This window comes from Galeopterus variegatus, unplaced genomic scaffold (genome assembly GCF_000696425.1).
Source record: "Galeopterus variegatus unplaced genomic scaffold, G_variegatus-3.0.2 Scaffold907, whole genome shotgun sequence".
Taxonomy (NCBI): domain Eukaryota; kingdom Metazoa; phylum Chordata; class Mammalia; order Dermoptera; family Cynocephalidae; genus Galeopterus; species Galeopterus variegatus.
The window spans coordinates 231996-259193 of NW_007727018.1; the positions used below are offsets into that span (position 1 = coordinate 231996).

Sequence of the window (27198 nt, forward strand, 5' to 3'; positions counted from 1 at the left end):
TCCCGCTCACTGGCTGAGCGAGGTGTGGGCGCAACACCGAGGGTTGCGGAGCTGATACAATTTTATATTGAGAGGACCTGAAGGGGAGCTCCATTGGTAGACTCTGTTGCACTAGTCCCTGAAAATAATAAGAAAGGGCTACAAATTACACCTAGATAAGTTTAGGAACAGAGAGACTCTCTTTTTTTCTCACCAGAGGGCCTAATATTTACTAGTCTGTTAATCCTGTCTCCATAAAGCAGAAATGACTGTATTTTGTTCCACTTGCTGCTTTTCTGCTAATACAGACACCTAAGAGCTTGGACCGAACAACTGCTGAAGTTATACAAAAAGCATGAGCAGATACCGAAAATTAAGTACTCACTTAAAGGGAAATCAGCAGGTGTAGGCTGAGGACTACACTCCATATTCTCAGAAGCAAAACTGATGGAAGATTCATAGCCATGCCCACTTATTATGTATTGTCTATGGCTGATTTCCATATGACAGAGCTGAATAGCTGCAACAGAGTCCTGTGTCTGGCTAATATGTGAATTAGAATCTTACATCCCTCAAATAGACAATAGCCATTTTTTGGAATGTCCATGGAATATATTAAAATATCAAGACATATTTGGTACTATGGACATACAGGAAGAGGTCCATGTGCCTAAAAAGGCATCCTCCTGAGTCTTTTTTTTTTTTTTTGGCAGGGGGAGCAGCTGGCCTATATAGGAACCAAACCGTTGACCTTAGTGTTATAACATCACACTCTAACAACTGAGCTAACTGGCCATCCTCATGATTAGTTGTATATTAAGTTGCACATTCTAGTGTGATATTCCAGGCAAGTGACAACTGCTGGTGAGGGGGTAAAAAAAGGCTGCTGGAGAATGACTTTGATAAATATCTAGTACATGTTATAGATATCCCAGAAAATTCCCCCTTTATTCAGAGGGTTGAAGGAGCCCTAAAGTAAAATTGACATTATACATCCAGGGCATGTACGAGGGTACTTCAAAAAGTTTGTGGAAAAAATAAGATTAAAAGATAATACAAATCTTTCCATAAGCTTTTTGAAGTATCCTCATATTAAAAGAATAATACATATGATTTAGCTCTTTCAGTACTTAAAAATCCTGCTTATAAAAGTTTAAACACATGCCTTGAATAAATCATAATTCATAAACATGAAAAAAAAATTTCCAATCTTTGAAAGCAGCCAAAACCAGAAACTCATCGACAAAGTAATAAAAATGTCCAATATGAATAAAATATACTAGACATGTAAACAAGAAAATGTTACTTATAACCGGTAAAAAAAAATAGTCAACAGAAAACAGATCCATGAATAGTGGAGATGATGGAATTAGTAGAAAAGACTTTGAAAACGTTTATCATAAATATGTTCAAAGATTTAAAGGAAAATATGAATGAGAGAAATAAAGTACATAAAAGAAGAAACAAAGAAATTGTAAAAAACACACAATATCTGAGATGAGAAAATTCATTGGTATGATTAACAGCAGATTTGACACTACAGACAAATAAAATGACATCAAATATATGGCCTAGAAACCATTCAAACTTAAGTATATTTATTTTTAAAAGCTTTAAAAAACAGGAGAGGCTCAGTGACCTGTGGGGAAATATCAAGTGATCTAACATATGTTTAAATTGGGGTCCCAGAAGAAGAGAGGGCAGAAACATATTAGAAACATAATAGCCCAAAGTTTCCCACATTTGGCTAAATCTTTAAACACACAGATCCAAAAACTTAATTCCAAGCAGTATAACAAAAAGAAACTCACATTAAGTCACATAATCAAACTGCTGATAAAAAAAAAAGTACAAAGAAAAAATATTACCAGCAGCCAGAGGGGAGAAAAAGACACATAACGTAGAAGAGAACAAAGATAAGAAATATCACAGACTTGTTAAAAAATAGTGTGAGCTAGAGAACAATGGAATGGCCTCTTTAAAATACTAAAAGAAAAGCATAATAGACAACAAACAAAACTATCACCTTAGAATTCATACCCAGAGATGTAAAATTTTAAAAAAGAAAGCAAATGGCATTCTCAGGCAAACTAAAGTTAAAAAAATATATCACCAGTGGACATGCACTCCAAGAAATGCTAAAGGAAGTTCTTGGAGACTCAGATCTACACAAGGAATAAAGAGTGACAGAAATGACAAATGCAGATAAACATAAAAAACTCTTTAAAAATATTTTTAAAATTTGTTTAAAAGGTACTTCACTGTTCAAAGCAAAATTTATAATAATATGTTCACTGGTAAAACATGTAAGATAAAATATATGATGATAGTAACAAAGTTATAGAATAATTGTAGTAACAGCATACTGGTGTCAGATTTGTAAAACATGTAAGATAAAATATATGATGATAGTGGGCCGGCCCGGTGGCGCACTGGATAAGTGCGCCGCTTGGGAAGCGCGGCAGCGCTCCCGCCCGAGGGTTCGGATCCCTCTTTCACTATATGTGAAGTTGTGTAATATTGTAGATAAAGTGTGACCAGTTATAAAAAAAAATATGTTAAGCCCTAGACAAACTGCTAAATACAAAAACAAAAACAACAAACATAGTATTTTATCCAGTAAGCCACCAGAGGAAATAATATGGAATGCCAAAACATATTCAATCTAATAGAAATGAGAAAAAGGAGGAGAAAAACATATAACACAAATAGAAACACATAACAATATGGTAGACCTAAATGAAACAAAATTGATAATTATATTAAATATACGTTAAATATATTTAACTAAATATACTCTAACTTTACTTTATAATATACCTCACACCATTCACAAAAACAAATTTTGGTTTATTTGCGAATATAAATGTGAAAGGAAATAATAAAGCTTGTCAAAAGTAACATAGAGTAGCTTTATATCTTTAGGTAGGCAAAAATTTTTTAAAGAAATTTACTTATTTTTTTAATTCAAACATTGATTGCACATATTTATGGGGTACAGAGTTATATTTCAATATACGTATACAATGTGTAATGATCAGATCAGGGTAGTTAGCAAATTCACCATTACAAAAAATTACTGTTTCTTTGTGATGAGAACATTTGAGCTCCTCTCTTCTAGACATTTGAGGACATACAATAAAATATTCTTACTTATAGATGCATAACATTACTGTATATAAACTAGAACTTTTTTTTTCTTTCTAGCTGTAATTTTGTGTCCATTAACCAATTTCTCACTATCCCCTTCCCTCCTCCTCTTCCCAGACTCTAGTAACCACAGTTCTACTATTTCTAAGAGAAAGTTCCACTTTTTTTTTTTTTTTTTGCTCCTGCCTGTGAATGAGAATATGCAGTATTTACTTTTCTGTGTCTGACTTATTTCACTTAACATAATGTTTTCCAGGATAATTCAGGTTGAGGCAAAGGACAGGATTTTATTCTTTTTTGTGGCTGGCAAATATTCCTTGTATATATATACCACACTTTCTGCATCTATTCATCTGTTGATGGACACCTAGGTTGATTCTATATCTTGGCTATTGTGAATAGTGTTGTAATAAACATGGGGATGTGGATATCTCTTCTGGAAGTTGAATGCATATGTATTTACAATGGTTATATCCTCTTGCTGAATTGATCCCTTTATCATTATATAATGTCCTTTGTCTCTTTTTATAGTTTTTGGTTTAAAGTATATTTTATGCAATATAACTACCCCTGCTTGGTTTTGGATTCTGTTTGCATGGAATATCTTTTTCTATCCCTTCACTATCATTCTATGTGTTTCTGCATAGGTGAAGTGAGTTTCTTATAAGCAGTATATAAGTTTGGTGTTGTTTTTTAATCCATTCAGCCAGTCTATTTCTTTTAAATGGGGAATTTAATCCATTTACATTCAAGGTTGTTATTGAAAGCTATTGCCTTACTCCTGACATTTTGTTACTTTTTTTACTGTTTTATGTATCTTTTGCTACTTTCTTTCTCTTTTATTGTTTGTTTTTGTTGTTCTGGAGTTTTTTGTAGTGATACGATATAATTTCTTTTTCTCATTTACTTATCTGTTCTACCACTGAGATTTAAAAGATTTAAATATTAGACTAAATCAAAAAGATGTACATCTATTTATAAAAATATGCCATTAAAGGCAAGTCACAGAACGGATGAAGACATTTTCCATGCATGCAGTAGAAAAGGGATTTATTTATTTATTTATTTATTTATTTTATTATGAATATTCATGAGCTACAAAGCTAATTGTCACTCCTCGTGTCCATGATGTGAGGGCCAGATTCATACTGGCAGGATACCCATTACCAGAAATTACTTTTGTATCCTGTGTGTCCCACCCAATTATCCCCCAACCTCCCTCCAACTTACCATTTGCCCCCCACTCCACTTTGTAGCCCTAGGAATGTTCTTTCCCTCTGTAAGACCAACACACTACTGTGGTCTTTCTTTCTTTCCTTCTTTCTCTCTTAGCTCCCACATATGAGTGAGCACATGTGGTATTTATCCCTCTGTGCTTTGCTTATTTCACTCAACATAAATTCCTCCAGGTTCATGCATGTTGTTGCAGATGGGACTATTTCATTCTTTTTTATGGGTTAGTAGTATTCCAGGGTGTGTATAGACCACAGTTTCCTTATCCAAACATCCATTGATAGACATTTAGGTTGGTTCCATGTCTAGGCTATTGTAAATAGAGCTGCAACGAACATGGGAGTGCAGGTGTCCCTTTGATGTGATTTCCATTCCTCTGGGTATATACCCAGAAGAGGGATTGCTGGATCATATGGAAGATCTATCTGTAGTTGTTTGAGAAACCTCCATATTGTTTTCTATAGTGGTTGTACTAATTTACAGTCCCACCAACAGTGGAGGAGCATTCCTTTCTCTCCACATCCTTGTCAGCATTTGTTATTCGCCATCTTTCTGATTATAGCCAGTCTAACTGGGGTGAGGTGATATCTCAATGTGGTTTTAATTTGCATTTCCCTGACGACTAGTGATGTTGGGCATTTTTTCATGTATCTGTTGGCCATTTGCATGTCTTCCTTTAAAAAATATCTATTCAGCTCCTTTGCCCTTTTTTGAATTGGGTTATTTGGGTTTTTTACTGTATAATTGCTTGAGTTCTGTGTACATTCTGGATATTAATACCTTGTCGGTGCATAATTAGCAAAAATTTTCTCCCACTCTGTAGGTTGTTGTTTCACTCTGTTGACTGTTTCATTTGCTGAAAGGAAGGCAGAAGCTTTTTAGTTTGATATAGACCCATTTGTTTATTTTTACTTTTGCTGCTTATGCTTTCAGGCTCATGTTCATAAAGCCTGTGCCCAGACCTAGTTGTTGAAGTGTTTCACCTATATTTTCTCTTAGTAGTTTTACGGTTTCAGATATTATACTTAAGTCTTTTATCCATTTGGAGTTGATTTTAGTGTATGGTGAGAGATGCATATCTAGTTTCATTCTTCTGCATATGGATATTGAGTTTTCCCAGCACCACTTGTTGAAGAGGCAGTCTTTTCCCCAATGTAGATTTTTGTTGACTTTGTCCAATATCAGATGGCTATAAGCCTGAGTGGTGATTTATGGGTTCTCAGTTCTACTCCACTGGTCTGAATGTCTATTTTTATACCAGTACCATGATGTTTTGGTTAAAATAGCTTTGTAGTATAATTTGAAGTCATGTAGTGTTATGCCTCTGGCTTAATTTTTTTTTGCTTAGGATTGCTTTGGCTATTGGGGGTCTTTTGTTTATCATATGAAAGGCATGATTGTTTTTTCCATTTCTGTGAAGAATATCATTGGTATTTTGTTGGGGATTGCATTGAATCTGTTGATCACTTAGGGTAGTATAGACTTTTTCACAATGTTAATTCTTCCAATCCAAGAGCATGGAATATCTTTCCATCTTTTTGTGTCTTCTTTAATTTCCTTCAGAAGTGGTTTGTAGTTCACATTGTAGAAATCTTTCACCTCCTTCATTAAATTTATCCCTAGGTATCTTATATTTTTCATGACAATTGTAAATGGGCTTACTTTCTTTATTTCTCTTTTTGTGAACTCATTATTTGAGTATATAAATGCTACTGATTTGGGGGCAGTTATTTTGCATCTTGCAATGTTACTGAAGTTATTAACCAGCTCTAGGAGTTTTTTGCTAGAGTCTTTAGGTTTTTCTATATATAGTATTAAGTCATCTGCAAATAGAGAAAGTTCGACTCCATCTTTTTCTATCTGGATTCCCTTTGTTTCTTTCTCTTGCCTGATTGCTCTGGCTAGGACCTCCATAATGAATAGAAGTAGTGAGGGGGGGAATCCTTGTCTTGTTCCTGTTCTTAAGGGAAAGACTCTCAGTTTTTCCCCATTCAGAATGATACTGGCAGTGGGCTTGTCATAAATGACTCTTATTATGTTGAGATATTTTCCTTCTATACTTAATTTATTGAGTCTTTATCATGAAGAGATGTTGAATTCTGTCATGCTTTTTCAGCATTTATTGAGATTATAATATGCTCTTTGTCCTTGAGTTTGTTGATGTGATGTATCACATTTATTGACTTTCATATGTTGAACCATCTTTGCACCCCTGGGATGAATCCCACTTGATCATAGTGTATAATTTTTTAAATATGTTGCTGTATTCTGATTACTAATATTTTGTTGAGGATTTTAGCATCTAGGTTCATCAGGGATATTGGCCTGTAATTTTATTTTTTTAGTTGTGTCTTTATCTTGTTTTGGTATCAGAGTTATGTTGGCCTCATAGAATGAGTGTGGGAGAGGAGAGTCTGTTTCAATTGTTTGGAATAGTTTGAGGAGAATTTGTATTAACTCCTCTTTAAAAGTTTGATGGGGGCCTGCCCCGTGGCTCACTCGGGAGAGCACGGTGCTGAGAGCACAGCAGCGCTCCTGCCGCAGGTTCGGATCCTATATAGGGTTGGCTGGTGCACTCACTGGCTGAGCGCGGTGCAGGGGACACCAAGCCAAGGGTTGTGATCCCCTTACCGGTCACATTAAAAAAAAAAAAAAAGTTTGATGGAATTCAGCTGTAAAACTTTCCAGACCTGGACTTTTCTTTGTTGGAAGATTGCTAATTACCACTTCAATCTCCTTGCTTGTTATTGGTCTGTTCAGGTTTTCTATTTCTTCTTAGTTCAGTCTTGGTAGTTTGTATGTACTAGAAACTTATCCATTATCTTCCACATTTTCATATTTGTTGTCATACAGTTGTTTATATTAGTCTCTAATAACTCTTTGTATTTCTGTGATATTGGTTGTCATGTCTCCCTTTTCATTTCTGATTTTTGTTATTCAGGTCTTCTTTTCTTTTTTTTTTTTTTTTTTTTTTTTTAACCTAGCTAATGGTTTGTCTCTTTTATTTATCTTCTCAGAAAACCAACTTTCGTCTTGTTGATCTTTTCTATAGGTTTTTGGATCTCTGTTTCATTTAGTTCTGCTCTGATCTAAATTATTTCTTTCTATCTACTACCTTTAAGGATTGTTGTTGTTTTTCAAGTTCTTTGAGGCATAGTTTTAGGTCATTTACTTGAAGTCTTTCCACTCTTTTGATATAAACATTTATTGCAATAAATTTCCCTCTTAGTGCTGCTTTTGCAGTATTCCACAGGTTTTGGTATGATGTATCTTTATTTTCATTAGTTCCTAGAAATTTTTTGATTTCCTGTTTAATTTCTTCTTTGACCCATAGGTCATTCAGGAGCCTATTATCTAGTTTCCATGTGTTTGTATAGCTTCCAGAGATTTTCTTATTGTTTATTTCCAATTTTAGTCCATTGTGGTCTGAAAAGATGGTTGGAATGATTTCAATTGTTTTCCAATTTACTGAGAATAGATTTGTGACCTAATATGTGGTCTATCCTAGAGAATGTACCATGAGCTCATGAAAAGAAAGTGTATTCTTTAGTTGTTGGGTAAATTATCTGCATGTATCTGAAAAGTCCAGTTGGTCTAAGGTGTAGACCAACTGGACTTAAATCCTGTGTCTCTTTGTTGACTTGTTGCCTTTAGGATCTGTCCCATACTGAGAGGGGTGTTCAGATCACCCACTATTAATGTATTATGTCCTATTTCTTTCTTTAGGTCTACGAGTGTTTGCTTTATATATCTGGCTGCTCCAGTATTGGGTGCATACATGTTTATGATTGTTATGTCTTCTAGCTGGATAGATCCCTTTATCATTATATAGTGGCCTTCTTTGTCTCTCTTTATGTTTTCCATTTAAAGTCTATTTTGTCCAATCTAAGAATAGCTACTCCTGCTCATTTTTGGTTTCCATTTGCATGGTATATCTTTTTCCATCCCTTCACTTTTAGTCTAAATATGTCTCTACAGGTGAGATAGGTCTCTTGAAGACAGCATATACTTGGGTTAGCTTTTTAATCCAATCAGTCTGTGTCTTTTGAATGGGGAATTTAGCCCATTCACATTTAGGGTAGTTATTGACAACTGTTGCTTAATTCCTATCATTTAATTGCTTCTTGTTTAGATGGTCTAATTATCTTTTGATCATTATTTCCCCTTTTATTTCTCTTCTTCAATGTTAGTTGGGAATTTAAGGTGGGATGGCTTAGTTTCTTTTTCTTGCTGGCATTTTTGTATTACTGGTGGGTTTGGCTCTTTGTTGTGTATTTGTGATAATGCTCACCATTATTCAGATTCCAAATGAATGATTCCCTTGAGAATTTCTTTCAGAGCTGGTTGTGTGGTGGTGAACTCCCACAACTTTTGTTTATCTGGGAAATATACTATTTCTCCCTCATTTCTGAAGGAGAGCATTGCTGGATAAAGAATTCTTGGCTGGCAATTTTTTTCTTTTAGTGTTTTGAATACATCGTTCCACTTTCTTTTGGCCTGTAGGGTTTCAGTTCAGAAGTCTGCTGTTAGTTTAATGGGGGTTCCCCTATTAAGCTACCTGATGCTTTTCTCTTGCTGCTGGGAGAATTCTCTTTGTATTTGAGCTTTGCAAATTTAATTACAATGTGTCTTGGGGAGGATTAGTTTTGTATTGAATCTGTTTGGGGACGTTTGAGATTCCTGGATCTGAAGATCTGTATCTCTCCCTACACCTGGGAAGTTTTCTGTTACTATTTCCTTGAGTAGCTCTTCAACACCTTTTTCTTTCTCCTCCCCTTCAGGAATATCCATGATTTGGATGTTAGAGCACTTGAGATTGTCTGCTATCTCTCTTAGATTTTCCTCATTACTTTTAATTCTTTTTTCTTTTTTTTTTTTGGTCTGCCTGAGTTATTTCAAAAAGACCATCTTCAAGTTCTGAAATTCTTTCTTCTGCTTGTTCTACCCTGCTGCTCAAACTCTCAGTTATGATTTTTATTTCATTGAGTCAATCTTTCACTTCTAGAAGTTCTGCTGCACTCTTTCTTAAGGTATTAATCTTTGTAGATTTCCTCCATATTCTGGATATTTTTTCTTGTTTCATTGTGTTCTCTGATTGAGTCTTCATTTATTTCTTCAAATTTTCTCAAGATCATTGCTCAAAATTCTCTTTCAGATATTTCAAGGATTCCCTGTTCCATGGAGTCTGACTTTAGAGCACTACTATATTCTTTTGGTGGCATCATTTCTTCTTGTTTGGTTGTACTTCTAATATTTTTTCATTGATGTTTGGTCATTCGGTAAAGGGTCTGCTTCTTCTATGACACTGAGGTTGGCTGTGGAGTGGCCCTGGTTGCTACTGTAGTGGTGAACTGTCTTTGTTTGACAGTAGGTATGGTGGTGGTTATGTTAAACCACCATGGCTCCTGTTCCAGAATCTGTGGTCTTAGAATGAGCCCTTAGTATTGCATGATTCTGCTGGACTCATCTTGGTGGTTCAGACCCTGTGGGCTGGTGCTCCTCTCTGGGTCCAAGGAGTAGGGAGGGGCTACCTCTAACCACATGGCTTTGCTGCTGGGCTCACCTCGGTGTAGGTCAGGGCATGCAGCCTGGTGCTCCCCTCCGGGTACAAGGGGCAGAAAAGGGATTCTTTTCTGAATAATATAAATTACTCATACAAGTCCATAAAACAGGCAAACAATCCAATTAAAATGGAGAAAAGAATGGAACAGGCCCTTTAAGAAACAGGATACTCAAATAGTCAAAACACATAAAAATGCTCAACTTTATTAGTAACTAATCAGGTAATTAATCATTAAAACCACTATAATATAACATGAACCATTCATGTGAATGATGAAAGTTAAAAATACAGAAAATAGCAAGTGTTGGTGAGCATGTGGTGCCATAATAATTCTCACATACTGTTGATGGACATACAAATTTATACAGTTCACTTTGGAAAACTGTTTGGCATTCTCTGCTAAAGTCAAACATAAACATACCTCATAACCCAGCAACTACACTACTAGGAATATACATAATGGAAATGCATGTACACTGTCAAAAAGACAAGAGCAGAAATGCCCAAAGCAGATCCTTATGCAATGTCCAAAGACCAGAAATAACTAAATATTCTTCAGAATAAGTTATGATTGAGTAATACAATGAAATACTATACAAGAATGACATGAATGAAGTAGGGCTATAGGCAACAACTTGGCTAAACTTTTCAAAGACATTAATAAGAAAAAAAATAAATAATTCATATCTATGTAATACCACCTACATAAAGTTTTAAAATAGCTAAAATTCATCTATATAATTAGATTAAGAGATAATAGTATTTTGTAGATTAGAGAGGTTAATTATTAAGGGATGGGAGATAGACGGAGGTTTCTGGGATGCTATTTATGTTGTATTTCTTGATTTGTATGGTAGTTTCACTGGTGTGTTTATTTTGTGATAATTTATAATGGACTTTTCTGTTTGTAACTTACACATTAATAAAAATTTACTAAAATTTTAAAAGTTCAACACATTAAATGCTTCATTTAAAGAAAAATATTGACAGACTAGATAAAAATAAAAACCAACGGTGTGCAAATTACAAAAACATCTAAAATATAAGAATGTGTGAAAATGTATAAAAAATACTGTACCACAAAAACATTGATCAAGCAGGTATATTAATATCTGACAAAGTACATTTCAAGGCAAATAGCATTTTTACAGTTCATCACTTCATATGCAAAAAAGTTTCTCCTCCCTAACTCTTTCAGAAGAAAGTAAAGGATGAAACACTTATGAGGATAGTACAACCACGATGTCAAAAAACACATTATAAGAAGGAAAAATTATAGGCCAATCACTGTAATGACCACAGAAGCAAAAATAAAACAAAACATCAGCAAATTTAATCCAGCTATGCAGAAAAAACGATGTCAAAAAACACATTATAAGAAGGAAAAATTATAGGCCAATCACTGTCATGACCACAGAAGCAAAAATAAAACAAAACATCAGCAAATTTAATCCAGCTATGCAGAAAAACGATAATGCATAATGATCAAAATTATTATTATTTGCAGTAATAAAATGTTGAAGCAGCATTCAAGAAAATCAATATAATTCATTAACAGAATAAAGGAGAAAAATCATACAATAATCCCAGTAGATACAAGGCAAAAACAATATTCAACAACAAAAAAATTGAACAAAATTCAACATCCATTCATAATAGGAACTCTTAGCAGGTTAAGAATTTAAAACAACTTCCTTAATATGTTAAGAAAATTGGGGCAATTTTTTCCTTAAAGATTTTGTAGTATCTACTGGTGAAGCAATCTGGGCTAGTAGTTTTCTTTGTTAGGTAATTTTTAATTACAGTTTAAAGATTTAAAATATTTATTTAATCATTTAGTTGTCAGTTTGATGCGTATATATTTGGATGGTGGTTTCACTGGTGTGTTTATTTTGTGATAATTTATCATTTATGTATAAGGGCTATTCCCACATATATACGGGCTCTTCAAAAGTTCATGCCATTTTTCCACAAACTTCTGAAGTACCTGTGTGTGTGTGCATTTTGTTGATTTTTCTATTTTTTTAATTCTCTATTTGATTTATTCCTTCCCTAATATTAATGATTCCCTTCCTTCTGATAACTTTGGACTTAGTTTGTTCTTTTTCTAGTTCCTTGAGGTATAAAGTTAGGTTGCTTGAGATCTTTCTTTTTTCATATTTAGTATTTATCATCATAAACTTCCTTCATTGTACTGCCTTTACTGCATTCTATAGGTTTTGGTATGTTGTGTTTTTATTTTGTTTGTTTAGATATACCTTTAAAATTCCCAAGAGATGGAATCAACCAAATGTCCATCAATGGATGAATGGATAAAAAAAACTGTGCTATATATACACAATAGAATACTACTTAGCTTTTAAAAAAATGATGTCTTATCATTTTCAGCAACATGGATGGAACTGAAAACCATATTAAGTGAAGTAAGTCCAGCAGAAAAAGGCAAACACCACATGCCGTCATTCAAATGTGGAATTTCTTTTTAAAAATGTTAATAGAAGTAGAGAGTATAATAATGGTTAGCAGAGGCCAGGAGGTGGGGTGAGAGGTGAGGGAAGGAGGAAAAGTGGTGGACAAATGGGTATAAAAGTATTCTATCTACCCTAAGTGGATCACTGTACGATATATGCATGTATTGAAACAACACACTGTACCTCACAAATATGTAAATGTTAAAATACTTTGAATAAAATAAAGTAAAATAAAACTCCCTTTTGATACTCTTTCATCCAATGGTTGTTTAAGAGTGTGCTGTTTTATTTCCAAGTATTTGTGAATTTTCTGGTTTTCTTGCTGTTACCAATTTCTAGTTTCATTCCATCCTGATTGAAAAAGACTCTTGAAATGATTTTGTTCTTCTTAAATTGGCTAAACATTCTTTGTGACTTAGCATGTGATTATCCTGGAGAAGGTTCCATGTATGCTTGAGAAGAATGTGTATTCTTCTACTGTTGTATGGAAAGTTCTGTGTATGTCTGTTAGGTCCATTTTGTGTATGGAATTAAAGTGATCTCTATTTGCAAATGACATACATAGAAATCCTGAAGACCCAACTAAAAAAAAATAGAAAGAAAGAAAAAAGAGAGGGAGAGAAAGAAAACTGTTAGGATAAACAAATTCAGTGCAGTTGCAGAATACAAAAACAATATACAAAATTAGTGTTTCTATACATATAAAACAAATTACCCAAAAAAGAAGTTAAGAAAACAATCCTATTCACATAGCAAAAAAAGAAGATACTTCTGAATAAACTTAATCAAAGAGGTGAATGAATTGTACACCAAAAATTATAAATCATTGATAAAAAAATTTTTAAAAGACATGGATAAATGGAAAAACATCTCATGTTCATGAACTGAAAGAATTATACTGTTAAAATCCACAAATCTACAAATCCAGTGCAATCCTTATCAAATTCCCAGTAGCATTCTTTATAGAAATATTTTTAAAATCCTAAAAATCATTTGGAACTACAACAGACCTGAAAAGCCAAAGCAATCTTGAGCAAGAAGAACAAAGCTGGAGGCATCACACTCCCTGGTTTCAAATGTATTACAAACTACAATTATCAAAATAGTATGGTACTGGCATAAAAACAGACATATAAACCAATTAGAAAGAATGCAGAAACCAGAAATAAATCCATGCATCTGTGGTCAACTGTGATCTCCAAAAAGGGTGCCAGAAAAACACAATGGGTATTTCGAAAGAGAGGATTTTTAAATGTTCTCACCACAAAAAAAAATGATAAATATTTGAGATGATGAATATGCTAATTACCTCATGTGATCATTCCACAATGTATACACCTATTAAAATATTATAACCCATAAATATATACAACTACTATTTGTCAATTAAAAATGAAATAAAACTAGAAAAAATAAAAGAAAATGATGGGGAAAAGATAGTCTCTTCAATAAATATTAATGTGAAAACTGTGTATCCATAGGCAGGAGAACTAAATTGAACCCATATATGACATAATTTAGAGGAAGACCTGGAGAGAAGTGCCCATAGCTGCAACTGCTGCTGAGGTAAGTTGAGACCCGTGTGGCACCAGGGCTCAGTCTTAGGCCATGGAGGGAAGCACCCACAGCCACAGCAGCCTCTGAGGTGAGCTGAGACCCAGGTGGCAAGAGGGCTCACCCTTAGGCCCTGGAGGGAAGCGCACCTAAGCCCAGCAGGCATGAAGGTGAGCCAAGACCCGCGTGGTACCGGGGGCTCAATCTACAGCCATGGACTCCAGAACAGGAGCCAAGGTTGTGTAATGTAGCCACAGCCACACCTAACTGTCACAGGAACAGTTCACTAATACAATAGCAGCCAGGGCCACTCTGTTCACTCAACTACAATGATATAAGAAGAATCACCAGTAGAGCCTACAAACAGAAGAAATCTTTATCCTCATAGCCAACCCCAGAGTAATACAAGAAGCAAGGCCTCTACCAGATGACCAAACATCAATGAAAAAAGATACCAGAACTACAAACAAACAAGAAGATATACACGACCAGAGGAACACAGTAATGCTCAAATTCCAGACCCCAGAGAACAAGGAATCCTTGAAATATCTGAAAAGGAATTCCAAGCAATAATCTTAAGAAAACTCAAAGAGATAAAAGAAGACTCAATAAGAGAACACAATGAAACAAGAAAAAATATCCAGAATATGAAGGAGGAAATTTACAGAGAGATTGATACCTTAAAAAAGAGTGTAGCAGAACTCCTAGAAATGAAAGATTTGCTGAATGAAGTACAAAACAAAACAGAGAGCTTGAGCAGCAGACTACAGCAAGCAGAAGAAAGAATATCAAATCTTGAAGATGGTCTCTTCAAAATAACTCAGGTGACAAAAAAATAAAAATGAATTAAAAATAATGAGGAAAATCTAAGAGAGATAACTGACAACCTCAAGCATTCTAACATCTGAATTGTGGGTATTACAGAAAGGAAGGAGAAAGGAAAAGGTATTGAAAACCTATTCAAGGAAATAATCATAGAAAACTTCCCAGGTGTAGGGAGAGATGCAGACATTCAGATCCAGGAAGCTCAAAGGTCCCTAAAAAGATTCAATGCAAAAAGATCTTCCCCAAGGCACATTATAGTCAAATTTGCAAAGCTCAAAGACAAAGAGGGAATTCTAAAAGCAGCAAGAAAAACACACCAAGTCATCTATAAGGGAACCCTGATCAGACTAACAGCAGACTTCTTAACTGAAACTTTACAGGCCAGAAGAAAGTGAAATGATATATTCAAAATAATAAAAGAAAACAATGCCAGCCAAGAATTCTTTACCCAGCAAGGCTCTCCTTCAGAAATGAGGGAGAAATAGTATATTTCCCAGACAAACAAAAATTGTGGGAGTTCACCACTACACAACCAGCCTTGCTAGAAATTCTCAAGGGAGTCCTTCATCTAGAATATGAATAATGATAATCACTATCATGAATAAACAAGAAAGAGTAAAACTCACTGTTAAAACACAAATGCCACAGAAAAAGAGAAAGAAGCTAAATCATGCCACCTCAAATTTCCAGCTAACATTGAAGAAGAGAAATAAAAGGGGAAGTAATTATCAAAAGATATTTAAATCATCTAAACAAAAAGCAATTAAATGACAGGAATTAAACAATACCTGTCAATAACTACCCCAAATGTGAATGGATTAAACTCCCCATTCAAAAGACACAGACTGATTGGATTAAAAAGCTAACTCAAGTATATGCTGTCTTCAAGAAACCCATCTCACCTACAGAAACACACACACACTAAAAGCGAAGGGACGGAAAAAGATATGCCATGCAAATGGAAACCCAAAATGGGCAGGAGTAGATATTTTTATATCAGATAAAATAGACTTTAAACCAAAAAACATAAAAAGAGACAAGGAAGGCCACTATGTAATGATAAAAGGATCTATCGAGATAGAAGACATAACAATCCTAAGCATGTATACACACAATACTGGCGTACCCAGATATATAAAACCATCACTCTGAGACCTAGAGAAAGAAATAGGCCTTGGTATATTAATAGTGGGTGACCTGAACACCCTACTCTCAGTATGGAACAGATCTTCCAGGCAACAAATCAACAAAGAAACATAGGATTTAAACTGCACCTTAGGCCAACGGGACCTGGTAGATATATACAGGACATTTCACCAAACAACTAAAGAATATACTGTCTTCTCATCAGCACATGAAATATTCTCCAGGATAGACCACATATTAGGTCACAAATCTAGTCTCTGCAAATCTAAAAAAATTAAAATCATTCCAAGTATCTTTTGAGACCACAATGGACCAAAACTGGAAATTAATAACAAGCAAAACTCTGGAAGCTATAAAAATACATGGAAACTAAAAAATAGGCTCCTGAATGACCTGTGGGTCCAAGAAGATATTAAGAGGAAGTCAAAAAAAATCTTGAAAATAATAAAAATAAAGACATCATATCAAAACCCGTGGGATACTGCAAAAGCAGTGCTAAGAGGGAAATTTATTGCAATAAAAGCTTATATCAAAAGAGTGGAAAGACTTAAATGACCTACCGCTACACCTAAAAGAACTAGAAAAACAACAGCAATCCAATCCTAAGGGTGGTAGATGGAAAGAAATAATTACAATCAGAGCAGAACTAAATGAAATAGAGACCCAAAAAACAACAGGAAAGATCAACAAAACAAAAAGTTGTTTTTTTGAGAAGATAAACAAAATAGACAAACTATTAGCTAGATTAACAAAAAGAAAAGAAGAAAGAAGACCCAAATAACAAAATTCGGAAATGAAAAGAGAAACATTACAACTGATACCACAGAAATATGAAGAATCATTAGAGACTTAATGGTATATCAACAAATATGAAAACCAGGATAAATTTCTGGACACATACAAACTACCCAGACTGACTTAAGAAGAGATAGAAAACCTGAACAGATCAATAACAAGCAACAAGATCGAAGTAGCAGAATTCTATCAAACCTGTAAAGAAGAATTAATACTAATTCTCCTCAAATTGTTCCAAGAAATTGAAACAGAAGCCACTCTTCCAAACTCATTCTATGAGGCCAACATAACTCTGATACCAAAACCAGATAAAGGCACAACAAAAAAAGAAAATTACAGGCCAATATCCTTGCTGAACATAGACGCAAAAATCCTCAACAAAATATTAGCAATCAGAATACAGCAATACATTAAAAAAATTACACATCACGATCAAGTGGGATTCATCCCAGGGATGGAAGAATGGTTCAACATATGAAAGTCAATAAATGTGATATATCATATTAACAAATTAAAGGACAAAAACCATATGATTATCTCAATAGATGCTGAAAAAGCATTTGACAAAATTTAACATCCCTTCATAATAAAGACTCTCTTCTAGGTGTACAAGGAAATTATCTTAACAATAAAAGCCATCTATGACGAGCCCACTGCCAGTATCATTCTTAGTGGGAAAAAAACTGAAGGCTTTCCCCTTAAAAACAGGAACAAGACAAGGATACTCACTCTCACCATTTCTGTTTAACATAGTATTGGTGATTACTAGCCAGAGCAATCAGGCAAGAAAAAGAAATAAAGGGAATCCAGATTGGAAAAGATAAAGTCAAATTGTCCCTATTTGCAGATGACATGATACTATATGCAGAAAAACCTAAAGACTCTATCAAAAAACTCTTAGAGCTGGTTAATAATTTCAGTAACTTTCAGGATACAAAATAAATGCCCCCAAATCAGTTGCATTTATATTCTCCTATAATGAACTAACAGAAAGATAAATCAAGAAAGTAAGCACATTTACAACAATCACACACAAAAATAAAATACCTAAGTATCAATTCAACCAAGGAGGTGAAAGATCTCTTCAATGAGAACTACGAAACACTACTGAAAGAAATTAAAGACACAAAAAGATGGAAAGATATCCCATGCTCTTGGAATGGGAGAATTAACATTGTGAAAACATCTATACGACCCAAAGTGATCTACAGATTCAATGTGATCCCTATCAAAATACCAATGACATTCTTCACAAAAGTGGAAAAATAATCTTAACACTCATATGGAACAACAAAAGACCCTGAATAGCCAAAGCAATCCTGAGCTAAAAAAATAAAGCCAGAGGTATAACACTACCTTACTTCAAATTATACTACAAATCTATAGTAACCAAAACATCATGGTACTGGCATATACACAGACACTCACACCAGTGGAGCAGAATAGAGAATGCAGAAATCACCCCTCAGGTTTGCAGTTATCTGATATTTGACAAAGCCAACAAAAACCTACACTGGGGAAAAGACTGTCTCTTCAATAAGTGGTGCTAGGAAAATTGGATATCCATATGCAGAAGAATGAAACTAGACAAGCATCTCTCAACATATACTAAAATCAACTCAAAATAGATTAAAGACTTAAGTGTAAGACATGAAACTGCAAAATTACTAAGGGAAGATATAGGTGAAAAACATCAGGAACTAGGTCTTGGCACAGAATTTATGAACATGAGCCTGAAAGCACAGGCAACAACAACAACAAAAATAAACATATGGGACTATATCAAATTAAAAAGCTTCTGCACAGCAAAAGAAACAATGAACAGAGTGAAATACAACCTACAGAGTGGGAGGAAATTTTTGCTAACTATGCATATGACAAGGGATTGATATCCATAGTATACAAGCAATTACCCAGTAAAAAAACAAATAACCCATTTAAAAAATGGTCAAATGAGCTGAATAGACATTTTTCAAAGGAAGACATATAAATGGCAAACAGGTACGTGAGAAAACCTCAGTATCACTAGTCATCAGGAAAATGCAAATTAAAATCATATTGAGACAGTTAGACTGGCTATAGTCAAAAAGATGGAGAATAACAAATGCTGCCAAGGGTACAGAGAGAAGGGAACAGTCCTGCACTGTTGTTGGGACTGTAAATTAGTACAACCACTGTGGAAAACAGTATGGAGATTTCTCAAACAACTACAGATTGATCTTCCATATGATCCAGCAATCCTACTTCTGGGTATATACCCAGACGAATGGAAATCACATGTTGAAGGGATACCTGCACTCCCACGTTCATCGCAGCCCTGTTAACAATAGCCAAGATATGGAACCAACCTTAATGTCCATTGATGGATGATTGGATAACGAAAATGTGGTATATATACACCATGGAATACTGCTCTGCCATAAAAAAATGAAATTCTCTCAATTGCAACCACATGGATGAGCTTGAAGAAATTTATGTTGAGTGAAATAAGCAAAGCACAGAAGGATAAATACCACATGTACTCACTTATAAGTGGGAGCTAAGAAAGAAAGAAAGAAGAAAAGAAAGACCACAGTGGGGCCGGCCTGGTGGCGCACTGGAGAGTGCGCTGCTTAGGAGCGCGGCTTCGCTCCAGCTGAGGGTTCAGATCCCATGTGGAGACCAGTTCCCGCTCACTGGCTGAGCGCGGTGTGGGTGCAACACCAAGGATTGCGATCCGGTTGCCGGTCCCCGGTACGGGCGCGACACCGAGGGTTGTGATCCCGTTACCGGTCAGTAAAAAAGACAAAAAGGAAAAAAAAAAAAAAGAAAGACCACAGTGGTGTGCTAGACATCCAGGGGTGGCAAGCATACCTAGGTATACAAAGTTGAGTGGGAGAAGGGGGGCATGGGGAGAAAGGCTGGAGATAATCAGGTGGGGGACACGGGTTATAATCGCAATTTGTAGTGATGGGCATGCTGCCAGTATGGATCTGGCCATCACATCTTGGGCATGAGTGGTGACAATCAGCCTTGTATCTCATGAATATTCATAACCAGTAAAAAAAAGTGCTATACCAAAAAAAAAAAACACAAAAACCATCATAATTTAAAAGAAACAACTCAAAATGGATTAAATGGATTAGAGACTGAAATAAAAGACTTTAAACCATAAAACCCTAGAAGAAAATATATGGGAAACCTTGACATTGGTCTGGAAAGTAAATCTTTGTCTCTCAAAACACAGGCAACAAAAGCAAAAATAGACAAGTGGGATTACATTGCACTAAAAAACTTCTGTACATCAAAGAAAAGAATAAACAGAGTGAAAACGTTAATTTCATTTGTCAAATTGGCTAAGCAAATGTGCTTATTGTTTGGTCAAACACCAGTGTATATCTTGCTGTTCAAGTATACTTTTAAATATGATTAACATGTAAATCAGTAGTCATTGCTCAAAGCAGAATAAAATTAACAGTAAGTTTTTGGATATGACACTGACATCACAGGCAAAAAACCAAAAATAGACAAAGGGGACTGTATCAGTCTAAAAAGGTTTTGCCTGGAAAAGAAACAATCAAGAGTGAAACAGAAACCTACAGAATTGTAGAGTATATCTGCAAATATCCAAAAGGGCTTAATATCCAAAATACATAAAAGGAGTTCAAACAACTCAACAACAAACAAAACCAAATAAGCTGATTAAAAAAAATAAACAAACAACCTGAGTAGATCTGAATATATTTCTCAGAAAAAGACAAATGGCCAAAAGATATATGAAAAGGTGCTCAACATCACTAATCATCAGGGACATGCAAATTAAAACCACAATGAGATAACACCTCAGGCCTGTTAGAATGGCTGTTATCAAAAAGACAAAAGGTAACTAGTACCGGCAAGGATATGGAATAAAGGGGACACTCTTACATTGTTGGTGAAAGGTAAATTAGTACAGCCGTTACAGAAAACAGTATGTAGGTTACTCAAAAAACTAAAAATACAACTATTTTATGATTCAGCAACCACACTTCTGGTTATACATCCTTAGGAAATAAAATCAGTATATTGAAGAAATATCTGCACTTCCTTGTTCACTGTGGCGTTATTCAAAGCAGCCAGGATATGAAGACAACTTAAATGTCTGTCAATGGATGAAAGAATAGAGAAAATTTGGTATGTATATATATATGACACAGACAGAAATAAAAATATATAATAATATGTCTGTGTGTCTAGGTAGAAAGATGCATGCAGATAGACAGCTAGATAGGTACAACAGAATACTATTCAGCCTTTAAAAAAAAAGAAAATCTTGCCACTTGTGTCAACATAAATGAACCTGGAGGGCATTATGCTAAGTGAAATAAGCCAAATGCAAAAAGATAAACACTGCATAATCTCACTTATATGTGGAACATAAAAATGTCAAACTCATTAGAAAGAGAGAATAGAATGGGGAGAGGACAATAGGGGGAGATGTTGGTCAAGGGGTACAATATTTCAGTTGTGCAAGGTGAATAAGTTCTGGAAAAGCTGCTGTAACAGCAAAAAAGTAATAAGTATAAGGCATGGGCATAAAAACTTTAACAATTTTGTTTTTCAATTTTGGTTGTCAACATTAGTACAAGCTCAATAAAGTAGCAAAAAGATAAGAAAATAAAAAACTCCTTCTCATCCTTCCTGTTTCAAGTTTGGTCTCTTCTTTTAAGGCTTCCCTAGTGACCCTAGATAGACCCAGGCATTGTCCTCCCTATACTTCTTCTGACTTTATGCACACCTACTTTCATTACTGCACTTCTCATATTGGGCTGTGTTATTGCCATGACTATCTCCCCACTACACTGTAACAGCCCTAGTTAAATATCATGATTTCTCTTTTTGTATGTTCAGGACTTAGCACCATACCTAGCATAATGCAGGAGCTCAATAAATGTTAGTTGAAAGAATGAATTAATAGGCTGCATGATTTACTCATAATTGTTGCTGATATTTACCTGATTCATAGAGGTAGTTTGATCTCTTGGATGGTTTTTCATTCCAATCAGCATTTGTCTCCTTCTACATAATTCAGAAAAATAAAACAGATCCCCAAAGATTTCTTCTAGAATTTTAACATCATTATTTCTATATTTAAAATAAAGAAATTGAAAGTTTTGAAAATTTCTTAAATGTATAAGAAATGCACACATTTTTTATGTTCATATTACATCTATTATTTACAAAATTCAAAAGTTTGTAACTGTATCAGAAGGTGTCTACAAGACCACCCATATACGCTGGTGGATTTGCTAAGACTTAGGAAATCAGCATATAGTTGTACTCACATCTAAGATTTATTACGGTAAAATGGATACACAATAGCCTAAGAAAGAGAAAAAGACACAGGCTAAATCTGGAGAAATCCAGGCACAGTCTTCCTTGTGCTTTCTTTTCTATGAGAGGACACACTTGAGGATGCTCTTTTCCCCAAGAAAAATACGGTAACACAGAAACCCAGCACTCAAAGTTTTTATTGAAGTGGGGTCATGTAGAACTCTTTACCTTGGCACATGCCAAAATTCCAGACTCCCAAAAGAAAAGTGGGTATTCAGTAAGAATCACATTGTTTGCACAGTCTAGGCACAGTGAACCACTTTCCAGTATCAAATCAGTGTACAAAACTTTCCCAGTCAAGTTCCCAGACACCAGCCAAAGCAATCTCAAGCTTGGTATATTACCTCTTTTCTGCACAGTAGTATTCACTGGTATCCTAAAGTTAACAATCTGATTAGCAAGCAAGTTAATCAAGTCAATGGCAAAAAAAAGGTGTGTTTTTCAACAAAGCAAACAATAGGAGTACAGTTTAAGTAGAGCTGGAAGGCAGAAAACAGATTCTCTGAATTATTGCCACATGGATATGGCTCTCTAGACTTATCCCAGAACTCAACATAATCTGGGAAGCAGATTAATAGCAGTGTAATAGATTTTTTTCCTAGGTATGAGAGTTGAAAACAGGCCATCAAAGATACATTTTCTGACAGTGGTACACTGTGTATACCGTAAAACAGAATACAATACTTATAATTGCTCATTCTATTTAAATACTTTAAAATATTCATTGTATTTCTTAGTATAAATTAGATATTTGGGGACATTTGGTACTCATTTGAGATTAATATGGATGGCAAAGTTAATAGTACATCCATTACACTAAAAAGATCAGTAATAAAATTTAGACACAGTTTTTTGAAAAGTTCTTTTCTTCTTCTAAGTTGAGGGCATAGCCTTTGAAATATGTCAAGCAATATGACCACTTTAAATGTCAACAATGTTAAGAAATTTCTTTTTGTGACTCTTAGCATATTTAATGTGGCTACTGACATACTAGAGCAGTGAATTAAGTCCAGTATACACTTGCCAAGTGTTTAAAATAAAACTGCACCACAGAGAAGCATATTTCAGTAAGAATACTACTTTTTAGGAGTTACATGTAATTTAGTCTGCCAATTATGCTGCATTATTAGACATGGAAAATTATGCCATGTTCTACCTTAATCATAGAAAACTCATTTGGAAATAATTCAGTAAATTTCCACTTTATTGAAATTTATTTTAAACCATGTTAATTCCTTAGCACAGTTCAAACAGTTAATACCATGCCAATAATGGAACCAAGGATATAGATTTGATTCCTACAATAACAAGTTGGCAACCCACAGAGAAATCCTATTTCATGTACACGGACTGTTGCTGGTCACTTTCCAACAGCAGGTAACTGATCACTGATCAAAATGTACTGAATCAATACTAGTAGAAGCCCAACCAAAGAAGTCCAATTTGATACTTCCTCTAAGTCTGCGGGTACATACTGTGAACTACCTTCTTGTGGCTTACATTTTTTAGGCAGACTGACCTTGGGATATTAAAATCTTATGATGGTATGATTAGTTTCAGGGAATAAAGCTGTTCTGCATCGTCACTTAAAAATGACATTTTTGTATACCAGTGATGATCATAAGACCATATCTCATTTATCCTGTTTGTATTTGGAGTAAAAATACATATTATATACCTCTACTTTTGGAGGATCCAAAAGTGACTGTGATCTGGTAACATTTCTTGTGGGTGATGTTTGAACTGAAATAATTGAATCTTGAGCTGACTTGTTTATAGCGCCTAGAGAAAAAAGAGATATCTTTAAATATGAGAAGGTAATATTGCTGGAACAAGGGTGAATATTAACTTATAGGATTGCTCCAATGTTCTCCCTGCTGAGCTACCACAAATGACAGGAATTACCACAATAAGGGATTTATTTGAATTAAGGAAATATCTCCAAGAATAGCATGACTTTTCGATGTTCACTGCCTACAAATTTTCAGTGATTCACCATTACCTTCGGAGACAAATCTGAAATCCTTAACCTCTTAATTTATTATGCCAACTTAATCTTCTGCCGCTAAGTATAGCCCACTGCCAGAATTAACTATTTTCAGTCAGTAGGCAATGAGAAACCACTCATGACTTCAATAGGGGAATACACGAAGCTACGTTTTAGGAAGATTGCTGTCACAGAAAAATGCATGGTGGATCAAAAAGAGGAAAAATTGCAGAAACATTACTCGGTAGTCAAGAATAGAGGATACAAGGGGAAGAGCTGTGGAAAAAGAAAAGAGTGGAGGACAAGATAAATTAAAGAGGTACATTAGACAGAAAGTGGCAACTTTTCTGGAAGTTGTGAACTATAAGAGGAAGAATCAAAGATAGCTCAGGTTTTTGCTTGGGTAAAAATAGCAGGATTAGGAAGATAATGAATGTGGTTTTGTATTGTATTTGTGGTGGTCATTAGGTGGATGGAGATGTCTAGCATTTTCTGTGTGTATGTAGGATATGCATAGGAGTATTTTAGTGACTTGCAGCAATCTAAAATGGCAAAAAATCTTAAGTAATTAAACTCATTTAAGGGGAAAAATTTCACTTAAGGGGAAATGGGAAATAGGATGTACTGTCTGTTGGTAATTGATGTTATTTAAATATGGGGATATTCCAGGGGACAGTTCTCATTATTGCAACCTGCAGCAGGGACCCTAACTTTTCCACACTATGCAAATTCCAAAAGGCACATTCATCCAGCAATCACTCAAATGTATAAGCTAATTATAATATCTATATTCATAAACAATGTATATCATCCTTTATCTTCAGAATCAACATAACTTTTATAATCAGGTAAAACAATTTTAAAACTATATGATGAAACTGTAATTATGCACCTAATAATGAAATTATAAATGCTTTTTTATTTTCTTACCTTTATTATCAAAAATACTTGATTTTTTATTTATCACTCCATCTCTCTATATGGTACAACGTTAAAGAGAAAAACATTCATTAGTATCATTAGTTACTGTACTTCCTAAAGAGATTTGCCCTTTATCAATTAACCAAATAAATAAAGATTTTTTTCCCCTTTTTACCTTCTAACTCTATCATAAAAATTGTTTCAGGGACAATACATATTATGAATCTCTTAGGGTACCTTTCACAAGATCTCAAATTTTAATAGATCAAAACCATCCAAGCTTAATGTGCAGCAATGTACAAACTTACTCCTACTCCAATAGTCCATATTTTGTTTAAAGGCATGGTAATCCATTCAATGGTTGTTTTTAAACAGTTTAGAGTCATTCAAATTGTCTCAGAGATATCCAATTCAACCCATTCATGTCTAATACAATCCAATGTAATGCTTATTGAAAACACTGCTTCGAACGGAAATAAAATTAATCATTTTAGACTTATTTTATTGTAGTAACATTTTTTTCTGTGTTTGTTACCCCACTAGACAATGAGTCCTCAAGGGAAATGATTGTGTCTTATTCATCTTAGTATTCTACGTGACCCAATTTATTTCCTCATTTTTCTTCCTCTTGGCTTAGCACAGCGCCTAGTCAATAGTATGCACTTAATAAATACCTAGCCATTGTTATCATTATAATTGCTAAATGTCTGTTTGGATTAGGTTCTGCTAAATTGCATAGTGCATTTATTACAAAGCTGACTCAACACCTTCTGTGCCTAGGAAAGAGATCGGATCTCATGAATAGAACTCAGTATCTCTAATCAATCAGTACCATGCTAGTGAAGGAGATAGTTTGTAGAAGTTAAATAGATAAATTAATAAGCACTGTATAAAAGTTTAAAATATAATTTTATACCTTTTGTTCTGTACCATTATCCTGTACATCTCGCTGATAAACTGAAGTTATTGATTTTTTCAAAACATTCTTTGAACTACACTGAGATTGATGAACAGCATTTGCTGCATTTGCTCCTAAAAGTAAATGAAAGAGAAACTATAGTTTTTTTAAACAACTTTATAGAAGTGTAAATGAGGTACAATAAATTGTACTAATTTATATTTAATTAATTTTGAAACATATATACAACTGTGAAACCATCACAGCAATCAAGATAACATTTTGATTACTCCTAAAAATTTTCTTATACATCTTTGGAATCCATCCGTCTCTCTATTCCCATTCCCAGACGGTGATCTGTACCTCTCAAGCTTAGTTTGCTTTTTCTAGAATTTTATATGAATGGAATAATATAGTGTGCACTTTTGATTTGCCTGGCTTCTTTCACTCAACATAATGTTGCTATATGTTTCAAAGTTTGTTCCTTTTTATTTGGAAGAAGTATTTCGTTGCATGGATATGTAATTTTTTAATCCTCTTATCTGTTGATGAACATTTGGATTGCTTCCAGTTTTGCTTTGCTTGAGATAACTGCTTTAGAAATGGAGAATTTGATTTTATTGTCTACATTTAGTAGTCGTGGGTCTGGTGTTGCCATAATTGTACGTGTCGTAATTACCCTTTGGTGTATTGTAAAAACTGTTCAGCTTTTAAAATGGGACCCATGAAGTTTAAAGTTGAATTAACTCAACCTCAGTGACCCTGAAGGTGAAGATAGCTCAGGCTAAGGCACCTGTCTCTCTCTAGGTTTCTGTGTGTTGATGAGACTAAGGAAATTGAATACTCAAGGAGGGAAGATTTTGGACTTCATTTTCTTTAGATTTTAACTGTTAAGGACAAAGGTATTTAACACTTTAATTTTTTCTCTGACATGTAATAATGAGAAGGGAGTCACATTGTTCAGTTTTGAATAGTCATGCTTTTGTTAGTGTACTATTAGAGAATGTTTATGTTGTTATTTGGGCTTGGTCTAATCTAGTGAACTCAAATGGATATGAATTGACATAGTATGAGATAAGAAATAATAAAGTGACATTTCTATAAGGTTCACAGCGGCTCTGGAGCTAATGTATTTAATTTCTGACATGAAGGATTCAGTTTTGTAAAATAATTTTGAGCATTGTAAATTATTTTACAATTTGTAGGTATCCTGTATTTTAAATTTACTAGCAACAGACCCTTCATTTAGTTTTTCTAAAATGATAGTATGTCAAGTTCAAAACACTAAATCAATAACCTAGAGATCAAATTCTGAAAGCCACTG

General features: G+C 34.4%; 1 protein-coding gene across 1 annotated transcript in view; it reads right to left on the reverse strand.

The window, feature by feature from the left end:
* The window catches only part of FSIP2 (fibrous sheath interacting protein 2), a 95959-nt gene that overhangs the window by 48437 nt on the left and 20324 nt on the right, over window positions 1–27198 (reverse strand). The window contains exons 10-13 of the mRNA XM_008573347.1: window positions 25893–26005; window positions 24986–25031; window positions 23747–23850; window positions 21690–21753 (exon numbers count right to left, since the gene is read on the reverse strand). Coding sequence (XP_008571569.1) covers window positions 21690–21753; window positions 23747–23850; window positions 24986–25031; window positions 25893–26005 — 327 coding nt within the window. The remainder of the gene's footprint in view (window positions 1–21689; window positions 21754–23746; window positions 23851–24985; window positions 25032–25892; window positions 26006–27198) is intronic.